Source organism: Nestor notabilis, unplaced genomic scaffold, assembly GCF_000696875.1.
Source record: "Nestor notabilis isolate BGI_N333 unplaced genomic scaffold, ASM69687v1 scaffold8316, whole genome shotgun sequence".
Classification (NCBI taxonomy): domain Eukaryota; kingdom Metazoa; phylum Chordata; class Aves; order Psittaciformes; family Psittacidae; genus Nestor; species Nestor notabilis.
In genome coordinates, this window is record NW_009932329.1 from 4303 (window position 1) to 28031 (window position 23729).

The 23729-nt window shown below is 38.8% G+C and overlaps 1 protein-coding gene across 3 annotated transcripts in view; it reads right to left on the reverse strand.

Annotated features, from left to right (window-relative positions):
- Window positions 1-88: 88 nt before the first annotated feature.
- Window positions 89-23729, reverse strand: part of MYLK (myosin light chain kinase) — a 74738-nt gene continuing 51097 nt past the window's right edge. The window contains exons 11-17 of one of the 3 annotated variants that reach the window (XM_010016329.1): window positions 19064-19281; window positions 13636-13759; window positions 5633-5785; window positions 4498-4621; window positions 3146-3287; window positions 2171-2290; window positions 99-354 (exon numbers count right to left, since the gene is read on the reverse strand). In XM_010016329.1, the coding sequence (XP_010014631.1) occupies window positions 107-354; window positions 2171-2290; window positions 3146-3287; window positions 4498-4621; window positions 5633-5785; window positions 13636-13759; window positions 19064-19281 (1129 nt within the window). In that variant the 3' untranslated portion in view covers window positions 99-106. Of the gene's footprint in view, window positions 355-2170; window positions 2291-3145; window positions 3618-4497; window positions 4622-5632; window positions 5786-13635; window positions 13760-19063; window positions 19282-23729 lie in introns of those variants that run through there. The other 2 variants (XM_010016330.1, XM_010016331.1) reach the window with 2 other exon arrangements.

Genomic DNA, 23729 nt, shown 5'->3' on the forward strand with positions numbered 1-23729 from the left:
AGACCTATGTATCACACAAGGTGCTTTTGATAACTTGTTTTTTCTGAGCCTTATAAGGATAGTCTTTAAATATATTTTTTTAATTTTTTTTTCTTTGAGCCTTGTTTCATTCTTCCTCCTCTTCATCTTCATCTTCTCCTTCTTTTCCCATTGTTTCCACGAGGAGTTCTGCGGTGCATGTGGCTTCCCCAAGGCTGTTGACAGCTTTGCAGGTGTATTTGGCATCATCGTCCCCACATACTTCAGAAATAGTCAAAGAACAGTTCCCATCCTCATCATAATCTATCTGGAAGTGACGGGACTCCTTGACAGGCTGGTCATCTTTGTACCACATTACCTCAGGGTCAGGATAGCCTGCAACAGTGCAGAGAGAGAACAGCAATTGCAATGAGCAAGCTATAATTGTTTATTACTTTAAGTTCTAATTCCCCATCTGTGTATGGACATGCCAGCATGCTGATATACAAATATTTCACTGAATTCTATTTAGGATAAATGTAAATGATGTGAGGTGCTTTTACTTCACATTTACCTGAAACAACTTTATTATGAAAAGCAAAAAATGGAAAGCTAGCACTGAGGTACTCGTTGGATTCATCTTTGCACTGCTTCAGCAGTGGCTGCAGACAGCTTTTTGTGTGTCTGGGACAGCCGCCAGCGAGGGACTCCTGACAGCTTCTTTGAGGCTTACCTGACATTGCAGCTTTTGTGGAAACCACACTTCCCAACAGCAAGGTCTAGAATTTACCCTTACCGAGGGTGAGGTGTTTTTGGCAACAATTTAACATCCTTCTCAGGTGGCTTTATTGTGGCTATTCTGAATCTTCCTCCTCCTACAATCCTTTACGGTGAGCATGGCGCTCCCATTTCCCATTTGTGTTTGTCACGATAAGCAAAGGAGTCTAAGGAAAGCATTTTGATTATGCATCTGAACAGGAGGTTTGGAACCTTTTGTGAAGCGAATGGTTTTGCTGTACTCGAAGCCTCCAGAGCAAGGCTGTACAATATGTGCTGGAGAACAATCCCTTATACAGTACTCTTGGGTGCTGTAACAAATTGAAGGCTTGTTGCCTCCGCCAAGTGCTGGTCTGCGATGGGAGGATGAATTCCCACTGAGCAGAAATAATCCCTAATACACAGTGAAGATTACAGCAATACACTGGAAAGTTCGCAACATCAGCTGTGGTACATCTGTATATTTCATTCCATGCAGTACTTTGGCACATACCCCTCACGCTGAGCATCCATCAGCAACAATAATCCATCCTCACATCTCCGCTGTGAGGTGGGAAACACAGGCAGTGAAAGAAATTAGGGGCACAGAAACAAACAAGCAGAAGGTCAGTGAGGCAGTTTCTGAACCTCATTTTAAGAGTAGAAATTGTCTAGCTCAAACACATGCAGTATGGTACTGACAATCCATTTTGCTTTAACAGCTCTTCTCTTCCTAATTGCTAATTTCCATCCATACAGCAGCTTCAATCGCATTGCAAGAAAAGTGCCAGCAGTCTTGGCCTTCAGACTGCTCAGCTGACCAAGCCCACACTCCTTAGGTGCCTTCTTAGAAGCTTGGTCTTTCTATCTGTATATTTCAGTCTGAGTTTTCTTTCTTGAACTTGTAGGTAAAAACCCCAAACAACAGTGCAGTATTTTCTGGATGTTACTTTCGTAACCAGCACAATGATACTGTCGTTCCTTCTCATGCAAATACACTGTTAGTGAGCTCTTTGCCTGTAATACAAGGCTTACAGTTATCTTGAGGTCACCTGAAACTCGTCTGTCATTTCAGACAAGTGGCTTCCTGCTTATTCTTGGTTTCTGGTTAGCATTCTCTAAGAGTGTACTTTTGCAATTTTATGATACTACGTTGCATCTTGTGTTACTGTTTCTGCCCTCAAAAATCATCTTACTGTTCCCACTTGCTATGCTGAATTCGTGATTCACACAATGACTTTTGGAGTCCGCTGTTCTGTGGCAAGCACAGAACAAGCCCATGCAGCTCTGGATAATTTCTGTTACCATAACACATTCATGCTGTGACATGCAGATAAAAGCAAAATGGCATCAACTCAACAATAATATAGAAAAAACCTGAAAAAGTTAAACAGCAGCACAATGCAGAAAGCAGGCAAAGAAGGACAGAAAGAATCAGATATGCTAATCAAAGTACCTTCAATTTTGCAGTCAAATCTAGCAGCACTTCCTTCCACAACCTCCATGTCAAGGATTGTTTTAGTAAAATACGGCTTTACATGGGGCTTTTCTTCAGCCACTTCTTCAAGGAAAGCATCTGGAGAACAGGGAAGAGATAATTAATGATTTTACAGGGCACGTTCTCAAAAAGATGCATTTTAATTTTTAATTACCAGCTGGTAATGAAAGCATCTTTTATTTCACTTAATTCTGGAAGGCTAATGGGACAGTGAGGACGTTAGCTGCTTAGTTCTGTGCCAATCTTTCGCAGCTGGACAAAGATCCAGGCCATAAATAGAAGGAAATTGAAATGCAGGCCACCGTGCTACAAATCATCTTTATTTTTCCCTTGAATTTGTTTGTAACCAAATCTGGACTTTTGCTAGTCAGAGGGGCAATGAGTTCAGCCTCTGTCAGGCCCGCAGACTATGGATATGTTAAAGTGACTTGATTGATTTTCAGAAGTGTCACACGTTTGCATCTCCAATTGTTACACACCACCAGTCCACGTTTCAAATGGGGACATAAGGAAATAATGTAGACACATTGGGTTTTTTTCTTAAAATGCCCCTGTGTGAGGAGCATGGTTAGTGCAAAGTGCATGTCTTGGTTACAGCAAGTGTTAATACTTCATTGCTTGCTCCCTTGTATCACTGTAATCTTTATATAAACATGCATTCCCAAACTGACAGAAAGTGCAGCTGACAAATCTGCCTTAATTCTTTGGCTTTAAAAAGAGAAGAGTTTACTGCCTGTACTTAGACAGGGGCATTTTCGGTAGCAGAACAATATGAAAACAATGGATTTTTTTAATAATTTCTTTAAAAGAAAAAAAAAAGAAAAAAGAGCAAGAGAGAGTGTGCAGGAGTAACTAACTTGCTGATTGGTCTCTAGCATTTTGCTAAAAGTTTTAGGAAGACTGATTCAGAGAGAAGTAAAAACAGGGTGCAGCGAAATTCCTTACCTTCATTCTCTACTTTGTCTGCGTTTATAGGGCTGGTGGGCGAGCTCCCAGAGGCCTTCCTCCCACTCATACCAGAAATCATTGCCATGGACGAAAGTCTTCCTATTGCTCGGACAGCATGGCCTGTTTTCTAAGACATAACATAAAAGGCTTCTGATCAATCCAATCCAACAGGCATGTGATTTTCTGTAACAATTGTGCTTCGGACAAATTATCTGGGATCTCCGCAAACCTCGTTGGAATTGTTGGACAAACTGCTTATATATAGCTCTGTTGTTTTAGGAGACACAGAGCAGGCTGGTCTGAATTACCAAATTTAGTTGCAGATATAAACTTCCTCTGATGAACTCATACCTAAATGAATGTCTCTGTTAGCTGCGGATAAAACGCACTGTGCAAGAGGAGGGCCAGCAAAAAAGCTATGTCCTGATTAACTGGAACTCCACTCTGGTGGCGGACGGCTCTCTCGACAGCCATATGGGCTGGACTGAGTTTCATCAGGGATGAATACCCAGCTAGTACGAAATGAATGAGAAAGTACCATCTACATGATGGAAGCAGATCTCTGACAGGCTCAAGAATCAACCACCAGGATACTAAAATATGCTTGCACTACATTGCCTCTAGTACAAACTCTTGTATTTTGTACAGCTTGCATGACCTCCTAAGAAACATGTACAGTAGAATGTAAGAGGAAATGTAAGGTAGATTTACATAATTTAATGTTTTGTAGGCTACTCAAAAGGCTGGATCCAGGATTTTATACATAACTCCCCTAGCTATCGGAACAGCACACATGGATCTGCTACAACAGTTTCAGCATTAAGAAAAAAGAAGATATGAAGACCAAATACGTCAAAGAAAATTATTAGACCAATTTGACCAAATCCATAAGAAGCTTGGTGCTCCAATAGGACAAAACTACTGGCTTAGGAAAATGAAACTGCCACAAAATGGGATCGCTTTAAGGAGGCCAGGCGGATAAGCTTTTCCCTAGCTGTTCAGGTTTGTTAAGGATAATTTAATCCCCCAGCCCTCCAGCGGCATTGAGAGGGCAGGGAGGAGAGATGGCCAGACCCCCAGAAGAACAAGTTAAACTATACTTCAACTCATATACCTTTTAGTAGCCCAAAATGGAATCATCACGTGTTATATGTATGCAGCCAAGCACGCTCCTACTGCTCTCCTGTAGAAACCAAACCTGCTTTACTGCATTCATACTCTTGAGTTTTCACCAGCGACAGAAACCACCCGGCATGACATGTTTCTCAGAATTATAAACATCAGAAATAAAGAGACTTGTTAGGATAACTAGCCCAATTCTATGTCCTCTTCATTACCTGCCATTTTCTTCTGGCCATATATTTCTTCATCCTATCTTTGGAAAGCTTTTTGGCTTCCATGGTTTTGGTGTCTTTTTGCAGCCAAGGATGCTGAAGACATTGAGTACAATTTAAGCGACTCCTGTTTTTATAGAAAAAGACCGATCAGTGTTGCCATTAACCACAGCTGAACCTACTTGCTGTAACTTTATTTTGTGCTCTCTTTTCCAAAAGCTGATTTTTCTGTTTCTTAAATTTAGCAACATAGATCACATGGCACTGCTCTCCCAGCCATGCTTATTTCTTAAACTCACTTTCACAATTTCTGTACATTTTTCTGAGAGAAAACTGTGCATTTTTAAGTGTTAATAAAACATTCTAAAACAAAGCACAAAAAGCCATATGTCTTAGGCATGGAACACATACAGCAGAGCCACAGTGGCAATGATTCAGCTGCCTCATGCTGGCAGAACACTGTCCCAGATTTCCTCTCCTTCACTTACACAGATTTCCCCTTTCCCATCACTTGACACCCTCCTTCCCTGCAGCCCCGAACATTTAAACAGTAATGTCCCAATCTCTACTCAAGCCACACCTATTCTTCACTTTGTTCACGGTATACAGATAAACAACCCTCTGTTCTCCAACCATCTGATCGCAAACTGGTTGGAAGAAGTACATATTCTTCCCTTGTTCAGAGTGCTGTAAAGAGGGCTTCCCACTCTGATTTTTTTTTCCTTGCCCAATTACTGGATTTATAGGGAAGCTGCCTACTCGCAGGGACTGCACTTAAAAGCAATATATGGAAATAAATCTGGCAAAATTGCAACCCATTCAGATCAAGATGTGCCATGCAGGAATCTGTGTCACACAACAGTGGAGATCACAGTAGCCACACAAAACCTCAGTGTGCATCTTGCGCGAGGGAAGGGAAAAGCGGAATGAGCAGGCGATTACAAGTGCTGCGTTCAGACCCTGCACCCTGCCGTAACGTAAACGAGAGCTGCACACAGCGACAGACAGGCACACAGAGCTCCTTATAAAGTATTGCCAGAGGTGCCTGCGTCAACATGGAGATTCACGGTGGGGAAACAAGAATGTCAAGTTCCACTAAATGGAAACATAGAAAGTGTATGAAGTCTGACAGCTTTACTTCATATCTTTCTTTAGTAGATTGCTGATAAAGTCCTTGGCATCATCAGAGATTTCATCAAAAGCCTCATCATCAAAGTCCCACGTTGCTGAGGTGACATTGGCTAGGGTTTCGTTGTCGTTGTCTCCCATGAAAGGAGAAAGTCCACTGACCCTGTGGACAGAATTGACAGACAGACACAAACCAAACAACGTAAATTTGCAAGTTACCAGAGGAGCAAATTAAAATGGCATGTGACAACTCTGCTGCTCTGAAGATCTTTATCAGTAAAAGCTTCCTTTAAAAAAACCTAAACTTAGTGTTATGGAAAGGAAACAGACTTTTGGCTGCAAAACTGAAAGGAAATTTTTGCTGTTTCTTTCTTTTTTCTCAAGACATTTTTTAGGTGAGAGCTAGAATTATGTGAAAGTTGAGCCTACTAATTTGTTAAACGATTTGTCCAGTTCTGCTTAAATAAGTACTGCAATTTTCCCACCAAATTCAGCTGAATACCTCTTTTTTCTTTTTTTCCCTAGTGCGTTCAGAATGACTTTGCTGCCTTTACTGTCAAACCCAGTTCTTTTGTACATTTTATTCCATTTACTCCTGCCGAGAGAGCCCAAGAAGAAAGATGCATAATGAAATCATGAAATCCATGGGATATTTTATAAACAAAACCACCGTAAATTATCTAGGCAGATGAAACAGTGCTACATCACTGAAGGCTGTAGAGTTATGCAAATGCATCCAAAAGTGATTTGATCTTTATGTTCTTAATCTGTCATGATGATGCATGAAATGGAAATAATACTCTCTTATAACCTAAGTTGACCTTCCAAGGCTTTTTACTCAACATAACTGATAAATTGCCACTGAAAGGCAATTTCAGAACATCATGGTGTCATTTTTGCAGAGTATCTTTCTCCAGTCATGTGCTGTCCTTTATTACACTGTGCCTTTCTGCATCCAGATACTTCTGATTTCTTTATATATCATCCTTTCAGTAAAAAGTTTGGAGTGAAAGGTTGCTTATTCCTTAGAACTACAAATTGCTTAGTTTTTCAGGTCTTCTTCCTGACATGCAATTTACAAAATAACCTATTCTTCATGAAATTCTACAGACTTTATTTGCTTTTTCTGTACAATTATATTATCCAGTTAAACCAGTTACATTTCAACAGTAGTACATTAAAAAAAAAATTACAGAAAAGTAAGCAGAACTTACTAGGGTTCTGTAAACACTATATGAACAAAATAATATATGAATATCATGATGCTACTGAATATCACGGAACAGACTGGTAGAAAAAGAGATTAATATCAAATAAAGTGGGCTACTAGATTAATAATGTAATCTCCTCCCCAAAAACGTTGCTACTCTTTTGTTACTGATTACATTCAAAATGTGATTTGGAATTTGTTTCTAAGGATTTTATTCCTATAAGCAAAGCAGAAACAGATGCTCTTTGAAGCCTCAGACAAAGCAGATACTAAATCTTATACCATTTCTGGAAGTTGGGTGCAGTACAGCAGTCTAGAATTTTAGTGTATACTTCAGAAACTTGCTAGTAATAATACATGAAATGATGATAAAAGGTTTGTTTTTTCTCAGGCAGAACAAGGTAAATCAGAACAGAAGGTATTTGCTGTCTTACTTTCCATGATATGGGCTGAATTCAAATGCAACAGGAGAGCATGACTTTGTAAATGTATAAGGTGGCATAAACCCATTTGTGAATATGTAATAGGTGTGAATTACAGAAAGCTGAAAGATTAACGTACCAAAAAAGGTGCACATAAACCAACTTTACCATGATTGTTCTCTTTGACACTTACTTTACTGGAAGAGACAAGGTTTATGCCTGGTAGCGCTGGAGAGCTGGCATAGCTGCGGCAGGGAGAGACTCTGCTCTGCCCTCATGCACATCAGCTGTCATGGCCAGGTAAGTCGTTGAAGTGAAATCTGTATTCTGGAATCTGCAAAGTACTCCTGCAGAGCCTTAAACCTGGCTCCACTCCAATATTTAAGATTTTCCTATTTATGACAATGTCATCATTCTCTACAACGTTTTAGAAAGTGAAAAAAAATCTCATCCAGACTGCAGTTCTAAGTTTTAGAGTTCTGTCTGGGTTCCAAATACTGATTGCTAAGTGTCTCCTTTATGACTAAGTAAGTACAATAATCTCTCAGGCAATTCAGCAGCTGCTTTTAGTGTATACAATGAAGGGTATGTGAAAGTCTTTCTTTAGTTCACTGTCAATATAGATGGACGTTTTCTCTTCATCTAGTTAAGCTTTCAGAGAACACACTTGGGTAGCCGGAACAAAACCAATCCCATTTCCTTCCAATGCTTGATCGAAGTACAGCAAGGGCAACCTCTGCATAATATTACCACAAATAGCATTGTGCAGCTCATGTGCTGCAATAGATACGTTTTGGCCTATTTCCAGAGATTGAAGCTGCAGTGTTGAGAGATCATTTTCATGCTAAAAAGACTACTACAGGTACAGAGACATTGCTTCTTGTGGAAATACCACTGCTCCACACTGCCATAAGAGGCAGTGCTTATAAGGACATCCAGCTTCCTGGGCAAAGGGATACTGCATGTCACACACAGCTTTTGAGGGATGCAGGTAAATAAAAAGAGAGAAGAAAATGAACAAACAACTTCGATTGTTTGAGCTGCCTTTTTTTTTATTTAAGAGTTGCATGACAGAATTCTCTGCTAAAGTCTTAAACACTGTGCTAGGATTGACCCATCCCACAGATTTGCTAAATTACCATGTGAGTATCGGTTAAGCCTCCACTCACTTCGTTGGTTGCAAACACTGGTCTAACTGTACCCATTCAAATGCTTAAATGAACCTATTTTCCTATTTCTGGATGTGCTGTTGCAAATGTATAAGGCTAAAATAATTTTCTCTCTCTACCACAATTCCACACTGTGAATCAGTTGCCTTATCATGGAAATACTTGTATGGAGAACTAGATCTTTGTCTATAGTCAGAAAACAAAATCCAGAAACTATTGTGGATTATAAGCAGAAATTTGTATCTTTAGTATAAATTTCACTGACTTAACTGTCTTGGTTGTTCATTTCTTACTAGTCATTTAAAGTAATAATGGCCCAGAAACTCTTTTGACAGATTATGGAAACAATTTCTGTTTGGAATGCTGAAGCTAAGTGATAAAGATGAGCTACCACTCCAGAAAATTAATACTGAGCTTACACTGCAAAGTACTATTAGACAAGCAGCAATTTGTTTACTGAAAACATTTTTCCAGCTACTTATGTAGGCATCTTCCTGGCATGTTAAGAGCCATTTGTTTAGAAAATCTTACAGTTTCCACTTCTAAATAAAGAAGAAAGATATTTTATCCTCTAGAAGTTCATAGACCATTTATTGGTCTGTTTTAACAAAGCTCTGAGTGCAGATTTAGAAATGTTAAGATCAAAAGGGTTCAATGTGGTCGCTGGTGTCGTTGCCTGTGTAACAAGCACCATACATAGAATTGCACTTGGAAATCTTTGTATTAAGACAGCCACTAATCCAGGAAAGATGAGTTTGCTCCATATCCGAAAAAGTCAGACTCTGCGCATTCCTTTGCAAGCCGTGCTTGCAGCAACTGATTTGGCTTGATGACACTTTGTAGTGAAAAAAAAGTATGAAGAGTAATATCTGCTTCTGATAGACCTGTGCAGGTCTTAGTATGAAGAGTAATATCTGCTTCTGATAGACCTGTGCAGGTCATGTCAAACAAGCACATGGAGATTATGTAGTAATTTCAGTATTTTACAAGGGAAATAAACCAAATAAATTGTCTCAGGGTACTTTGTGGGGGACATGCATCCACTGGACAAAACCACCTTTTCCTTAGCTGAGGGCTGTCAGACTCTTACACTGGTTGTCTCAAAGAAGAAACAGCCACTGAACCCAGGTAAGAGAAGGCAGCTCATTGCTGGAGGAAGGAATGCTATTCTGTTCTCATCCTTGCTTTGTGAGCCCAGTGGATTAATGAGGAATCACAATTTGCCAGTGCCACTGAACTAATAATTCATTTTCCTTTGAGCAGTATAGTCATGACATTAAAGCCCTCCTAACTTACTTTACTGAAAGAACAAGGAGTGCTCTCTCCTCTTTATATTAATGAGGCTTAAATTTTTAATGTGACATTGAACCAAGTGTAAGCCAGCAGCATGGGTGTCTTGCCTTATCAAAGTCCCAAGTCAGCACACCCAAAAGATGAATGATGCTGAAAGATCTTTCAAACAACCCAAGCTGCCAAACAAAGCAGGAATAACAGCCCTGATGCATAACCCAATAGATAAAAAGAAAAGCGAATGTTTGAAGAATCAGGGTGTGTGTTATTAGGAAGGAGCTGAAGGAAAAGAGTACACATAGCAAGATCAAATATGATATTAAACCCCAGCCTAAGATACAGCATAGTAATAAAATACTAATCGACAGACATCAGCTACTCTGAAAAGATACACACTGCCTGGCACTGATAAAGCAAGAAGAACTAGTGGAAAGCAAGCAGAGGTTTTAATCAGCCACAGTCAAATCCTCACTATAACTAGTCAGACTCTATGGTGACAGAAGGAGAAGGGCTATTTACTTTCAGTGTACATACATGCAGGGCTGAAATCATAGACTGAAATTTGGTGTGAAATAAAACTAGAACTTAGAAATTGTTTCAGATTACTAAATATTTGAAACACTGACTATCCAAGTGGATCATCAGAAAAGAACTGGAAATAGAAAAAGAAACTAACAAAACCAACGAAGAAATTCAGCAATGCCCAGATGAATAAATGAGACAGAAAGAGGTGGAAAGAATTCAGGACTTTTAATCTTCATTAGATAAAGATTATCGTAAATGCAAAAAGAAACACTGAAATAGACATAGATGGAGATGATATACACAAGCTATAATATTTATGGCCTGTTACTTCAAAGGCAAAAGATGAACTTAAGTATGTAGGACAGTACTGTGATGCAGAACAGGACAGAGAACAAGATAAAAGTGGAAGATAAAAAACATGGGGTGGAGAATACAAATAGGGAAATTTAAGGAAGAACAAAGACTGATGAGGAGACAGGACTGAATAAGTTATCCAGGAGGATGAAAAGGATTTAATGTGTAGCTTAGAAATGTGGAAAGGGAATCCAGGAGCTGTAGGGTGGAATTAAGTCAGTCAAGCCGTAAGGGAGACAGATGCAGCATCCTAACAGAGAGTGCAGTATCTGTACTTGTGCCTACATAGCAGAAGGCTAGGAGAGAGATTTACTGCAGGGTTTTGGTGGAATGCTGTCACCCTCTTTTCTGCTTGAGATTACCTCCCACCCATTTATTCTTCTACAGGGAAAACCCTTCACCCACAGAGATCTCTTTCACAGCTCTTTGCTAAACTTGGTTTGTGTTCACTGTTTTACAGCTCATAATGGAAACACACTGTCTTTCTAGGCAGGTTACAGGTCCCTCAGCACTCTAGAATCCTACCTTGAAAGAGGTGTTATGTCAAGTTATGCAATAACGTGCTCCCTGCTGCTTCGCTTATGACATGTGACGGACACAGCAGCTTTTGGCCATCAGCTGAGCACAGCAGACCTACATTTAAGCCCCATGCTGCTGCAGTGCTCACCTCTTCCTTCATGGCCTCACCATGTCAGGGGAGAGGGGGTGCAAATGCTAAGTTAAAACTACAGTGGTGGTATGTGAGACAGACGCCAAAGGAGTGACTCTTACACTTTGTGCATGAGATTTGGCAGTTCTGAGCAAATACTCAGAACAGGAAAGCAGAGCTACGACTAGAGAGAGATGCAGTTCTCAATGACTTTTATTTGCATTCTGTAAAGATGATGTGATGGTCCATTTTGGATAATGGCTCATAGTTGTGAATCCACAAAAATAGCTGGGCTTTAAGGAAGTGAAGGCAGATTGGGAGCCTGTCACTCTGGGGTGGACAGGGAAAGTCCAAGTGATGACTCACGGGTCTTCACGAACTTCTGTTACTTTAATCATGCAGCAAGAAAGACAAAAGCCGATTACCACTGTTAATCATTATTTTGGCAATAGCTATGCATCAGAAATGAATTTTTCATTGCATTTGGGTAATGTAGCTTTCTAAATCATGAGGAGTTAAATGAGCTTAAAGACACTTTAGCAAACAAGTAATTTCATAATATGTTTCACAAGGCATATTGGGTCATCTGAATCAAATGTAACAACACCCCAATCCCATCAGCTGAACATTACAGCATCCAAATATCTTGCCTCTGGTGACACGGAGAAGCTGGGTAGACGCAGTTCTGCCATGGCCAGCAGACTGGTCTTTGTCAAAACATTTCACCTTTTCTCCATCTGTTTCACCTGCTCCCTTTGCCTTGTCTACTGAGACGATGTCAGTGCTCTCCAGCACGTACCGTAATGAAGCAGCAACCCTGGTTGCATACCTTAGGAGCATACACAACTGCTGTCACCGATTATTGCCTCGGTTGTCTGGCATCTCACTGCTTATACTGTGAACACACAAAACCTATCATATCCTTTGATAACAAATGACGACAAAGGACGCTAAACCCCCGAATGTGCGTGTAACAGTGGATAATGTTTTGATCCTTAACGTGTGAGTGGCCTCTAGGGGGCAATGCAGCATTGATGTAACTGTTGGGTTTTCCATTGCTGTGCGGGCAGTCTGGGATCTCCATACCGCTCTTCAGTGCTCTCTAACTCAGGAGGCCTCAAAAGCTAGAGAAATAAATGAATTTGTCATCTGAGCACTGCCTGTGTGGTCTACATTATTCGAACTACAGAGTGATCCAAACGAGCTTCCAAGATCAAGAAAAATACGCTGGAAGAAAGTGGAAAATAAAGGTCCTGTAAATAAACCGGCAGAGTGAAGTGACCTTGAAGAGCGTAGCACACTTCACATAAGAAGCAGAAGATAACAGAAACATTCAAAGTCTTTGCTGGGAATAAGAGAGTTGATGTGGTAGCTTTTGCACAGGACAAGAAAATTATGTTGTTTAGTTTGGAAATGAGAAGAGTATGAGAACAAGAATAGTTTGACAAAGCAAGTGGAATCATGGAAAGACTGGGTAAAGATGAGGCGAACAACTGTGCACTGCCAGGTGTCAAGAAAAAAAAGTAGCCAGGGGACTGTCATAGAGCAGAAAGTAAGGTATTGAGAGAAGCCTTTTAAAAGAATGAGTGCAAAGCAGATCTGCTGTTTACTTACTATTGAAACTGGAGAGGAAGAAAAAGCCATGCTCCAAACCCGGTTTCCCTTTTCATTTGTTTATACGGCATCAGACGTGTAACATTACAAGTGGAAGAAGATAGCTTGCTGTTCTAGGCATGGAGATCCTATTTCCATATATATTTCTCTAGACCCATTGAATTTCATAATCATGTGTTATCAAATCACACATAAAGAGCAAATGAAATCTTGAAATAGGTAACAAAGAGCTGCAGCTAACCATCCTCTAAAGTATTTCCATGATCTTGATCCATGCTGCTTATAAATTGTACTAATCCAGTGGTTTGTGCTTAGTAATAAATTAAAATGCACTGTGAACAGAAAAGGTAATGCTGGGATGCTTCAGTCTGTCCCACAAGGGATATAATCTGAATAAGACAACCCCAAAATTTCACAAAAAATTTCACACTTGGGAATAAAAGAATGGAAATTATCATGCCCAAACATTTCTCTTTAGCATCTGGGAAGGAGAAATAGTTTAAAATTAGTAATAAAATACTGTCATGTTGTCTTTTTAAATGAGATGAAGCATTGCTGGTTCATGATGTAAGATGTACAACACTAAATGACTGGATTTCCAGAACTGCTGGTTCTGCAGTTTGCCAATTGCACCCTTCAGAGAACAGAGAATTTTTATTAAACATGCTGGAGCTGTTAATTATAATACAAAAGGTGTGAAAATTGGAGAATTCAGAAGTTGATGGAAATTTTGTATGTTCAGCAACTGTCAGGATTTGTGTTTATAGCAAAGATACTCACAAGATGTAGCAGATAACTCCTATACTCCACATATCTGTTTCATATCCAATAGGTTCATAGTTTATAACTTCTGGAGCCACAAACTCAGGTGTCCCAAAGAGAACTTTCAGAGAACCTGCATTTTCTGTGAAGAATGCAAAACAAAACCATTAACTGCTACATACAGATTAAAAAAACCTCAATTATTCCCCAGTAACATGAAAACCAGTTTGGTTTCATATTTGTGACCTTGTTAAAAATCCTTATCAGGAAAAAAAAATCGTGCCAGAACTGTTATTTTCTTAGCTGGTGCCTGTATAGCAATAAAGAATTATTTATCCTATCACATAGCACTGTACAAAGCACATAATAAGAAGGTTCCAACTTAAGGAGTTTCCACAAGACCAAGTCTAAGAAAGAAGAGAACTTCTAGTGTTTAATTCATATTTGTCTGTCCTGAAGTACAAAAGCATTTGAGCCTTCATCACTTTAGCAGTTGCACAAGAGGACTTCAGGATTCCAGTGTTAGAAGGAAATTGAAGTTTTCACAAATTATCTAAGATTTATCAAAGCTCAAGGATCATGTGGTAAGGAGAAACAGTAGTGACAAAATCATAATAATAGCTATTTTAATCCAACACATTTCTTATAGTTTAAACAGGAAAGAAAATTAGTACTGGCTTGCACATCTCTGAAATTGGAAGTGGCACAGGTCAGTGGTGAAATAAGAAAAGCAGCAGATGACATACACCTGTCAGATCACTACCTTGACAGTAAAATTGGGCTGGAGCCTGCTTTCAGCATCAGGCTTGCCTGGTGGAGCTCCAGAGTGGTGAAGGGGAACTACAACTGCTTTGTCGTCAGCTGCCACTCCAAACTTCTATTCAGCTGGCCTGTAGCACAGGTGTCCTACATTTGGCTCTGCTTAAACACAATGTGGATGCTTGTAGAAGGATCTACAATGAAGTTAATGCTGGTAATATGAGCTGAAAGAATGAGGTCATGGGACACATGAACTCACTCTATCTTTCTTGTGTTGACCCACCAGTATTTCTCTACTGGAAAATACAGTGGTGAAGGTAGAGTAATAACCTGTTCGGAACCTAGTATTGCCAGTTTACACTGCCAGTGTGCAAGTATGAGTGATACGTCTAACTTGTAGTCATAGTGTGAAACACAAGTCATTTAGATAGAAACTTAGATAGGGCAATTATTGATTGCATTATGTTCATCTTTTGTGCAAGAGTTGCATCCAGATTAGGCCAGTAGAATGACATAGTGAGAAATCATCCATTTCCCTAACAGATTATAATCTAACCAAAACAGATCTGAATGGGAAGAATAACAGATGTAACAGATTCTAATCCTGCTCCTGTGAAGGTTACCACAAGTACAGAATTTTGCAGCTCTATAATAAAAAGAAAAGCTTCAAAGACCTTAAAACCCAGCAGATCAACGTTTTGAGAAGACTACAACAGAAGCTACTTGTCCACAACACTGGATCTTTACAGTATACTTTTTATTTACCAGAACTTTCTCTCCCAAGTTTTGCAACATAAATGCTGATCCCAGTACTGACTCTACACCTGCAGTTACCTCCACTGAAACATTGAAAGCTGTTCAGCCATTTCATAAAATGTAATCATATGCCCGTTAGTACTCTTCAAGGTATGCAAATCTCCCATCTTACCAGATGAAAATTGAAGGGTATGTGAGGTTAATAACTTGCCTAATAATTGAACAGCATGCTTGAGGCAACTTTCGAGCACTACAATGGTAATTCACTCGCAGACGTGCCAGTTTCCCATTTTAAATGCTGTGAAACCCTTTTTGCTCTTCTCAGGTATGGTGATAGTAAATTAATCGCAGAAACCTCACTTTCACATTATCCCTGCTTTCAGAGACCACTCCATGCAGAAAGTACCCATTTCTAGAGACAGGAACAGACAGAAGAATGCCAGGGAGCAGCCCCAGGAAATTACCTGGGCCGTCCCATGCAAGTTCACCAACATCAAGACCTTCCTGCCAGATGTCTGACTAGCCTTTAGAAAGCACATTCAAGAGCTGTTCCACAATATCCCTACACTCACATAACCAGTTTTCTTACCCCCCTGCCAAAAATAGGATCCTTTTCCCAATACCTGGTCTAAACTGACTTAGCCTAAAACAAGAGCAAGGTCTTCTCTACGATGACAGTAAGGAGTGAGAGATCAGCTGTCCTTTTCCAAGCACAGATGGGAATCCTGAGATCCCATCTTCCCATTTGCCTTCTTTTTAGGTCAACATCTACATCTACATTTTTTCCCAACTGTCCTTATGAAAAATTATTGAAATTTGTCACAAAGAACCTATTTTCTAAAAGCTTCATCACAATCGTCCAAATCTCAGGCTCAGATTTTCACATCCAAGTTTGGAGGCTTTTTTGTGCACTGTGTAAACTGCTGTGAGCCACTGTGTATGCAAAAGGCTGGTGTATGAAATGTGCTGCCCATAGGTCAGAGAAATGTTTTTTTGAAAACATGGCATTTGAGTGCAAGCATACAGTGTGAAACCACTGATACAGTGCTTCTGTGTATAAAAGAAAAAAGAAAGGAATAGACCTTTTCAATGCAATAATACGTCAAATCTTTACCCAGCTGTTTAGAAGCTTGGTACACAAGTAGGATCTCTGTTTGGATATCCCTTAGCTCAGACAAAAAGCTGACAAGCTAGCTGGAAAGGGTTGCTAGCACTGTGTATAATCAACTGATTAAAAAAAAATTATCTTTACAGTACTCAAAACCCATTCTTTTTTCTCCTCAAGAAGTTTATCTTAAACAATTTTCTACATGTGTTCCTCAGCACACCAAAAAAGGTCAGGAAAATATCCCTCTGCAGCTTTGGTATTTCCTGACAGTGCAAGAGAACTAATTAGCTGTAGAAGATGACTGCAGAAGGAGCTGATCCTAATTCCTTTAAAACTGATCAAAACACTGACTATTTAGAAACATTAATTTGCACTAGTTGCAAAAAAGTAAATCTCAGAAGTGAAGTGCAAAATCAGCCACTGTTCCCTTCAGCAGTCCCTTGGTTGAGCAGTTTCTGCTCAGTCAGGGTCAGCTCCATACTCTGAGTGTTCCAGTCCAACATCTATCAAAGCCAAAATGAATTTGACAGCTAATTTCAAAATCAGAAGGCTTAAAGGAACACAAGTGGAGGAATGTGACCTCAGTGCACGACATAAGACAAATGGCAGGAAAAGGGTACTTTGTGAAAACTGTTTTTGTCGATTTTTGCAAGTAAGTGAAAAAGTAAAAATTGTTTTCTACTTTCAGAAAAAATCTCAACTGAAATGTTATGAACATCTTCATGATTAACACAGTCTTTTTGCTTTATGGGCATGGAATGGGAGGACGCTTTGTCTTCCTATGGAAATGCCACACACACCAAGTTATCCAGAGTGGCAGACTGATGAAAGAAACAGCAAATACCTATAATTTAACTTTGTAAGAATTATCAACACATTAAGCAAAATTAATGTAAATTATTGTAAGATCAAAATCAGTGGCAGTGCCCATAGCGCTCATCCTTCTACATCAAGAAAAGCTATTTATAGGTTAGAGAGTTACTACATGTGGCATGACGATAGCAGCTCAGAAGCTAGTGTCAGCCATGCAATACACAGCAATGCCAGAAGATTAACAGAAAAATTGAAAAGCTGGTGGATAGGAAGAGGCTACTGAAAACAGGATTTTCCTTTTGCTAAATGTGAATTGAACTGTGGTTTGAAGTTGAAAAGGTAGTTGAATAAATTCCTATGAAAGGGTGATTCTGTGGTTACGTTACATCTCTTCTTGTTGAAATCCACTAAGTTCAGCAATAAATGTATAGTTTTCAGGCTGACAGCTGGGACATAATGGGATGAAATGTTTCACACGCCTCTGATAAAAAAAGTGCAGCACTGGAACTTACTTAACAGTTCGTCTGTTTCCTCAACAAGAACAAAATGCAGTTCATGCTCCCAGAAAGCTATTGGCTCCATACTGGTGAAGGATCATAGATGGCAGCAATCTCTCTGTTTTGTTGTTTGTTTGTTTTGTTGGTTTTTTTTTTTTTAATGAATGGAATAAACACCTCATCTCAGAGCTCGCAGTGTCCCTGAGACCAAGATTCATGCAACTTTTGGAGCTGAACATCCTCTAGAAATCCCCTATTCATTCATCATACCATTTTTGGTTTGTTTTAGTAAAATAATATTCTTGGCTATGCAGTAGTCTGTTATTAAGTGTGTAAAGAAGTAGGATGAACAGCATGTAGGCAAGTAACAAAATCCAGAAGGTTGTAATTCCAAACTGCACTCTTACAAAAACCATTAATTGTTCTACTTTTTAATAAGTATTATTTTGTTTAAAGAGGGACAGCAAAAGACTACAACTAAGAATCTGGCTGTGGGCCCCTTTATGTAGAGAGCAGCAATTCATACGAGTTGTTCCAGTCACTTTAATGGCAGAAGAGCCACAAATCTCATCTGTCCCAGTGTAACAGGTTCATGAAGTATTTTAGCTCCTTTCAGTTCCTGGAATGATTTTTTTTTATTTTTTTTTCTGTTGTGAAAATACAAGATTAAAAAAAAAATCAGTGTGTGATGCTGGTATTGTTTAACACTAACAAACACCAGTGGAGGGCTGCTTTTTAGAGCTGAATTAATGCTGAGCAATATGAAGACAAGAACACTCCAGGGTCTTTGCATTTCAAATTGCAGAGCATGGTGAAAGCTCAAAATGAATGATAGGAGGCAGCTAAAAGCGGCTTAGGAAGGAGAGGAGCTTGTCAAGTGGAACTTCCCCACTCTGTCCCATTGCATTATTTTGAAGTAGCACTATTTTATTTTAATAATTTTGAGCATGATGAAAACACAGGTCTTTATACAATTCCTCCCTTGTTTAACATCTCAGGCAATACATTTCTGTTTAGAATAAGAAATGACAAAACTGATGGGGAAATGTAAATTGAATGTAATTATTCATATCTGGAAGGCTTCTAGAATATCACCCTAGCTCTTACTGATACAAAATTTCAAGGATTTGTAGTATTAATGAAGATCAAGGTTTTTTTCTATTTTTTACAGTTAGAGAGGTAGTGGTTTATGGTTTCCTCTTGCAAATGTAAGTATTTGTTAACACTCCTACTCCTCTGTATTTTACCTTGTAATCTACAGGGATACCCTAGCTATAGAAACAGATAGACTGTATACACTTCACTGCAAATTCCTCTTGCAGATGAGGTGCCCTACTCTCATTCTTAAGTATGTTCTTTTTCCCTTTTCTGTTTTTGTCCTAAACCCAGAAATCTTTATACAAAACATGTCTACTTACTCTTTATACACAAAATAATATAATAAGAAGTATTAATTGTTGTTTGTCCTGCCCTTTTCCCCATGTCATATCGGAATAAGCAGAAAAGTCATTACCTAATCTTCTTGCAAGTCCAAAGTCAATGAGTTTGATACTTGTACCAGTCTTGTTGACACACATAATGTTTTCTGGCTTCAAATCCAAGTGGACAATACCCTGCTTATGGATGTACTGAACTCCTTCTGAAATCTGCTTCATATATTTAATGCACTCTCTTTCTGTAAGTTCAAAGTCTTCATCAATGATTCGTTCAAAGAGTTCTCCTCCAGAAACCCTATGAAAGGCAGAATAAAAAGATGACTTCTGTAGCATTTTCATTTTGGAAGTAATCAAACTATTTCCTTTACAGAAATACAGATAATTCAAGCTTGCAATAGTCACTTCAGGACACAATCTATGTTTTGCAATGGCATTTTCCGTAGACACAAGGATCACATATGAAGAATCACCTCCTCTGTGCAGTATAAATCAATAGATTTTCTCCATTCTGAATCCCTTTACCAGGTTAGGACTATGAAACACTCATAGTGTTCCTGTTATCCCAGGCAGGAATGTAGCTAGATTTACATCCAGCCTTTAGGATTCAGTCATCTGCAGTTGGCAGTAAAGCATGTGCCATGTGATTGTCACCCCGCTGACATGTGTTTATACACTGCTCAATTCACTGCTTCCTTTCTTACTATGTTCCATCATTACATAAATGTGGGTAACGTAATCTAAAGAAAACTAAAGTACATGGGATGGGTCTCAGGAAAAAAGGACAAAACTAGTAGAGGAGCAAAGATTTGGGAAGAAGGGAAATTGAGAGTGACAAAGAAAGGCTTAAGAAGGAAAAATTCAAATATATGGTTAATTGGAATGCAAAGCTTAAAGGGTTGACCCAAGTGAGCTCAGAGGGAATGTCCTCCTTAGCTATGACAGGACAAGGATATAACCCACAACTCTTTCAGCGCTGATATTTTTAGCTGAGCCATCATCACACTTCTTACAGATCGATTCCATTTTTATGCTTATTTAAGATGTGAAATAATTGGTTTTCCAGGGTAAAAGCTGCTGGATTAAACTGTTTGTGGAACTAAAGTAGGACATTTTTAACCTAGAGTTAGTAAAGAAAAATTGAAGTCGTGTGGGGGTTTTTTTTGTGTGTTTCTTTTTGTTTGGTTGGTTGCTTTTGGTTTGGTTTGGGTTTTTTTTAAATTCTGAGTAATCAGTCAACTGATTTATCTGATTATGTCCAAAGATGGGAGATATTTTTTGTATGTGGCAGGTGAATGACCCGTATAGAAGGGAACAAATAGTGAAGAGTAGGATTGCTTTTAGAAATCTGTTCTAAATTAAACGCTCCATGGTCTTTATATGGCTTAATATTTTGCAGCATTCATGCTTATTGCCAAATGTAATTGCACATTTCAGTTGTGGAAAGAAAACACACAACTGAAAACTGGCCTTGCAATGTTTGCAGGTTTGCAGATATATGATTATATCCCTCATGTACTAAACTGAAATTGAAACATCTGGAGTTCTGGACACATTTCTTGCTTTGGCTATAAGGTTTCAGAAAACATATAATTAGAAATGCTACTGCAGTTTCCTATTGACATGAAAACAGTAAGAATAGTATATGCTTGACAAACTGAGAGGTTACATTGGATTATAGTATGTATGTAACATAAAGTCAATAATATGGTTAAAGCTGTTGAATAAACAGCTCTGGTAAGTTGGGGATCTAGTTTTTGTTACTCCAGTATGACATTAACAGTAAGGAGGTGTTTATGAAAACATCTGCATGCAAAATAGTTGTATATCTGGAGCACTCTGTGATTTCAAATTATAACCATACTAATACAAAAAAATACCAGTTGTTTTTTTGACTGTTTAACATGGATAATGATGACTTATTTTTACTATAAAAAGTGCCTTGCTTTTCAGATCCATAAAGCAAAAAAATTTCAGAAGTTTTACCGTTGTTTCAAGCACCACTTTTTAGCATATTATTTGGAAATTAACTACTGTTAGTACATCTGCATAGTGGTTTTACTTTTGGACCTCTAGACCCACTGGTATCATCACTAGATTAAACTGCAGTTGCATTTATAGAATGCATATTTTGTATGTATATTCTGAGCCAAATCCAGTTTAATTTTTGCCAGGTTAAGAAGCTGAATTGAACCAATGTAAATTACGTTCTACGTATATACAGAAGGAAAAGTCAGCTTTCTTCAAACAGTCACAACTAGTTCAGAATCTAAATCTCTCATTATTTGCTGGATTTTCCTCTTCTCAGTCTTCTCTAGATGAGGTCACAGAGGAAAATATTCCTGTCTACAGGGTCACAGAATACACATTTTAAAAATATGTTATTGTAAGTCTTGGTCATGAAGGAACGGTGAGAAGAATCTACCTTTGAGTTACCCAGGGCAAATACTCAACTGTGTTTTAACAAATCTCACTTCAAAAAAAGAAGAGAAAACCTCAGTGACTTGTACCAACTTAGATCACACCAGAGGAATAGAGTTTACTGCTGATTTTTTTCTTTAATAATCTTAATTTGCAATACAATAAACTTTTAATCTATGTCAAATTAAACTAACTATCTGAAGTATGTAAAAACTCTGAGGCACTTAGCTCCCAGTGCTGAATGCCATTCACAACATGCTGCTGCTTTTCAGATGTTCTTTCTCCACTGAGATGCTTGTTGTGGAACCAGTATATTGCTATATTTGAAAAAGAAGTGCCTGAGATTTGTCCTACATTTCCAGCAAATGGCAGATGGGACAGTTTCCAAGGAAGAGCACATCAAGGGTTTGAATCATTCCAGTGTTTTATTTTAAATGAATGACGAAAAATTGTGAATTTATTATAAATACGAAATCAAACAGTATAAAATAGTGGCATGACAGATATTAAAAGAAGAGAGGATGAAGTTCAAAAAGTTTTGAGAAATATATGGGCATAAAATTAAAATGAAAAATTTAGGATAAGTATTGGTAAAAAAAATCCAAATGTACTCCTTATTAATAGTGGAGGGGGAGTTGCTACCTTCCAGTCATTGATAAAATCTGGTTTCAAAGGAGACTGATGGCAGTTGAGTTTGATTTATGTGAAATCCATGCATTTAGACTCTGATGGGAATAAAGAGAACAGCTTGGATATTAAGAATTTTTGAAGGTATTTTCCCACAACTTCTTTGATATTCAAAGAACTATTAGCTTAATAGCAAAACCGGAGATGATCCACCTGTGGCTCTCTAATAGTACAGGTTCAGTTGCTGTGCTGGGACTGTGTCAAACAGGTAACATGTGACTGTACAGAGGCTACCAAGAGTCATCTGGCACAAAGGTGTCACACAAGCAACTGGCTGCCCAGACCTGCTCCAGAGCAGGGCAGGCTGCTACCACCTGCCTGCCTGCTGTTTGAAGAACCACTTCTCCTCCTCTTGACACTATGGAAAGTTCTTTGTGTGGGGGTCAAAAGACAGAAAAGGTGGCCACCCCAAACTAAAATCACACCCTAGTTAGACTGGTTAGCAAAATTACTTTAAATTAGATTGCATTTTTCTGTATTTTTAAAAAGTAAAACCCCTTTGTTGGCAGGGGGGAACTAATGGAGTGTAAAGCCATATGCTATTCAAAACTCTTTATACATTTCCTTGTTTTCCATTAGGTCTGCCAGATCCCAATTCCAAGCTAAGTAGGGCTCCCCTTACCATCATCTAAAAAGAAAACCCTTTCTTGCACACAAGTTCCAAGGTTGTATAATGCAGACCCAGTCTCTGAAATATGCTATAGGAGTTAGCACATGTCATGGTTTATCCCAGGACAGCACATAATCCAGGCAACCAGCAAGCAAGCAAAACAGATACATAGACTCTTTTGCTTCTAACAATTTATATCTTATTTAGCACTTCCAGCCAGCAGAACACCTGCTGCTGCTTCTTGCATCAGACAACATATGAAGTAGGTGTGGCAGCAGAACAGTGACTGATGTAACTTTTGGAAAGAAAACCCATCAGCAGAGATCAGGATTCCATTTTCTTTCCAGCTGCTATGGCCACAAGTACTGGATTCACACTAAGCAGGTGTGTTAAGGATGCTGTAAACAGTGGTCATGTTGGTCATTATTGTTTATGAAGTGACCATTACTTTCCATCCCATGCTGTGCGGGTTCTTTTCTTATAATGAATTCTGGTTCATGCACATGTTCTGAACCTTCTTTTTTTTGGTAAGAAAGTAACTTCCATTTTTAAATACAAAGATACCCATGTCACAGGCCTGTGAGATGCTTGACAGAACTGCTTTTGTGGTGCTTCTCTGCTACTTCCCATAGTGGTGTAGCATAAGTAGCTCAAGGCAAGTGATTTCTGGGAGGTAAAAAATAAGTGTTGCTATCTTACTCAGCAAGAACAAGACAACAACACAGGCTGTCTTCAAATTCAGCTTTACTTAATTGTATAGCTTTGGATGAAGAGTGCAATGACTTTCAAGTAAAGGAGAAATTCCTTTCTACAACTGCTACACCTGGACCATCATTAATTAGGGTTTTTTTGGTGGGAAACAGTCAGTGTAATAAATCTTCCTGCATCTACTGATATCGATTTAGAACATTCACTGTGTTCATCTGAGGAGATTTTTTAGACAGTACTCCCTTATTATAAATGGTTTGCAACTGGAGTATTATGTTGTTGCAGGAAAAACACATCAGACTAATCCTTCAAGGTCTCTT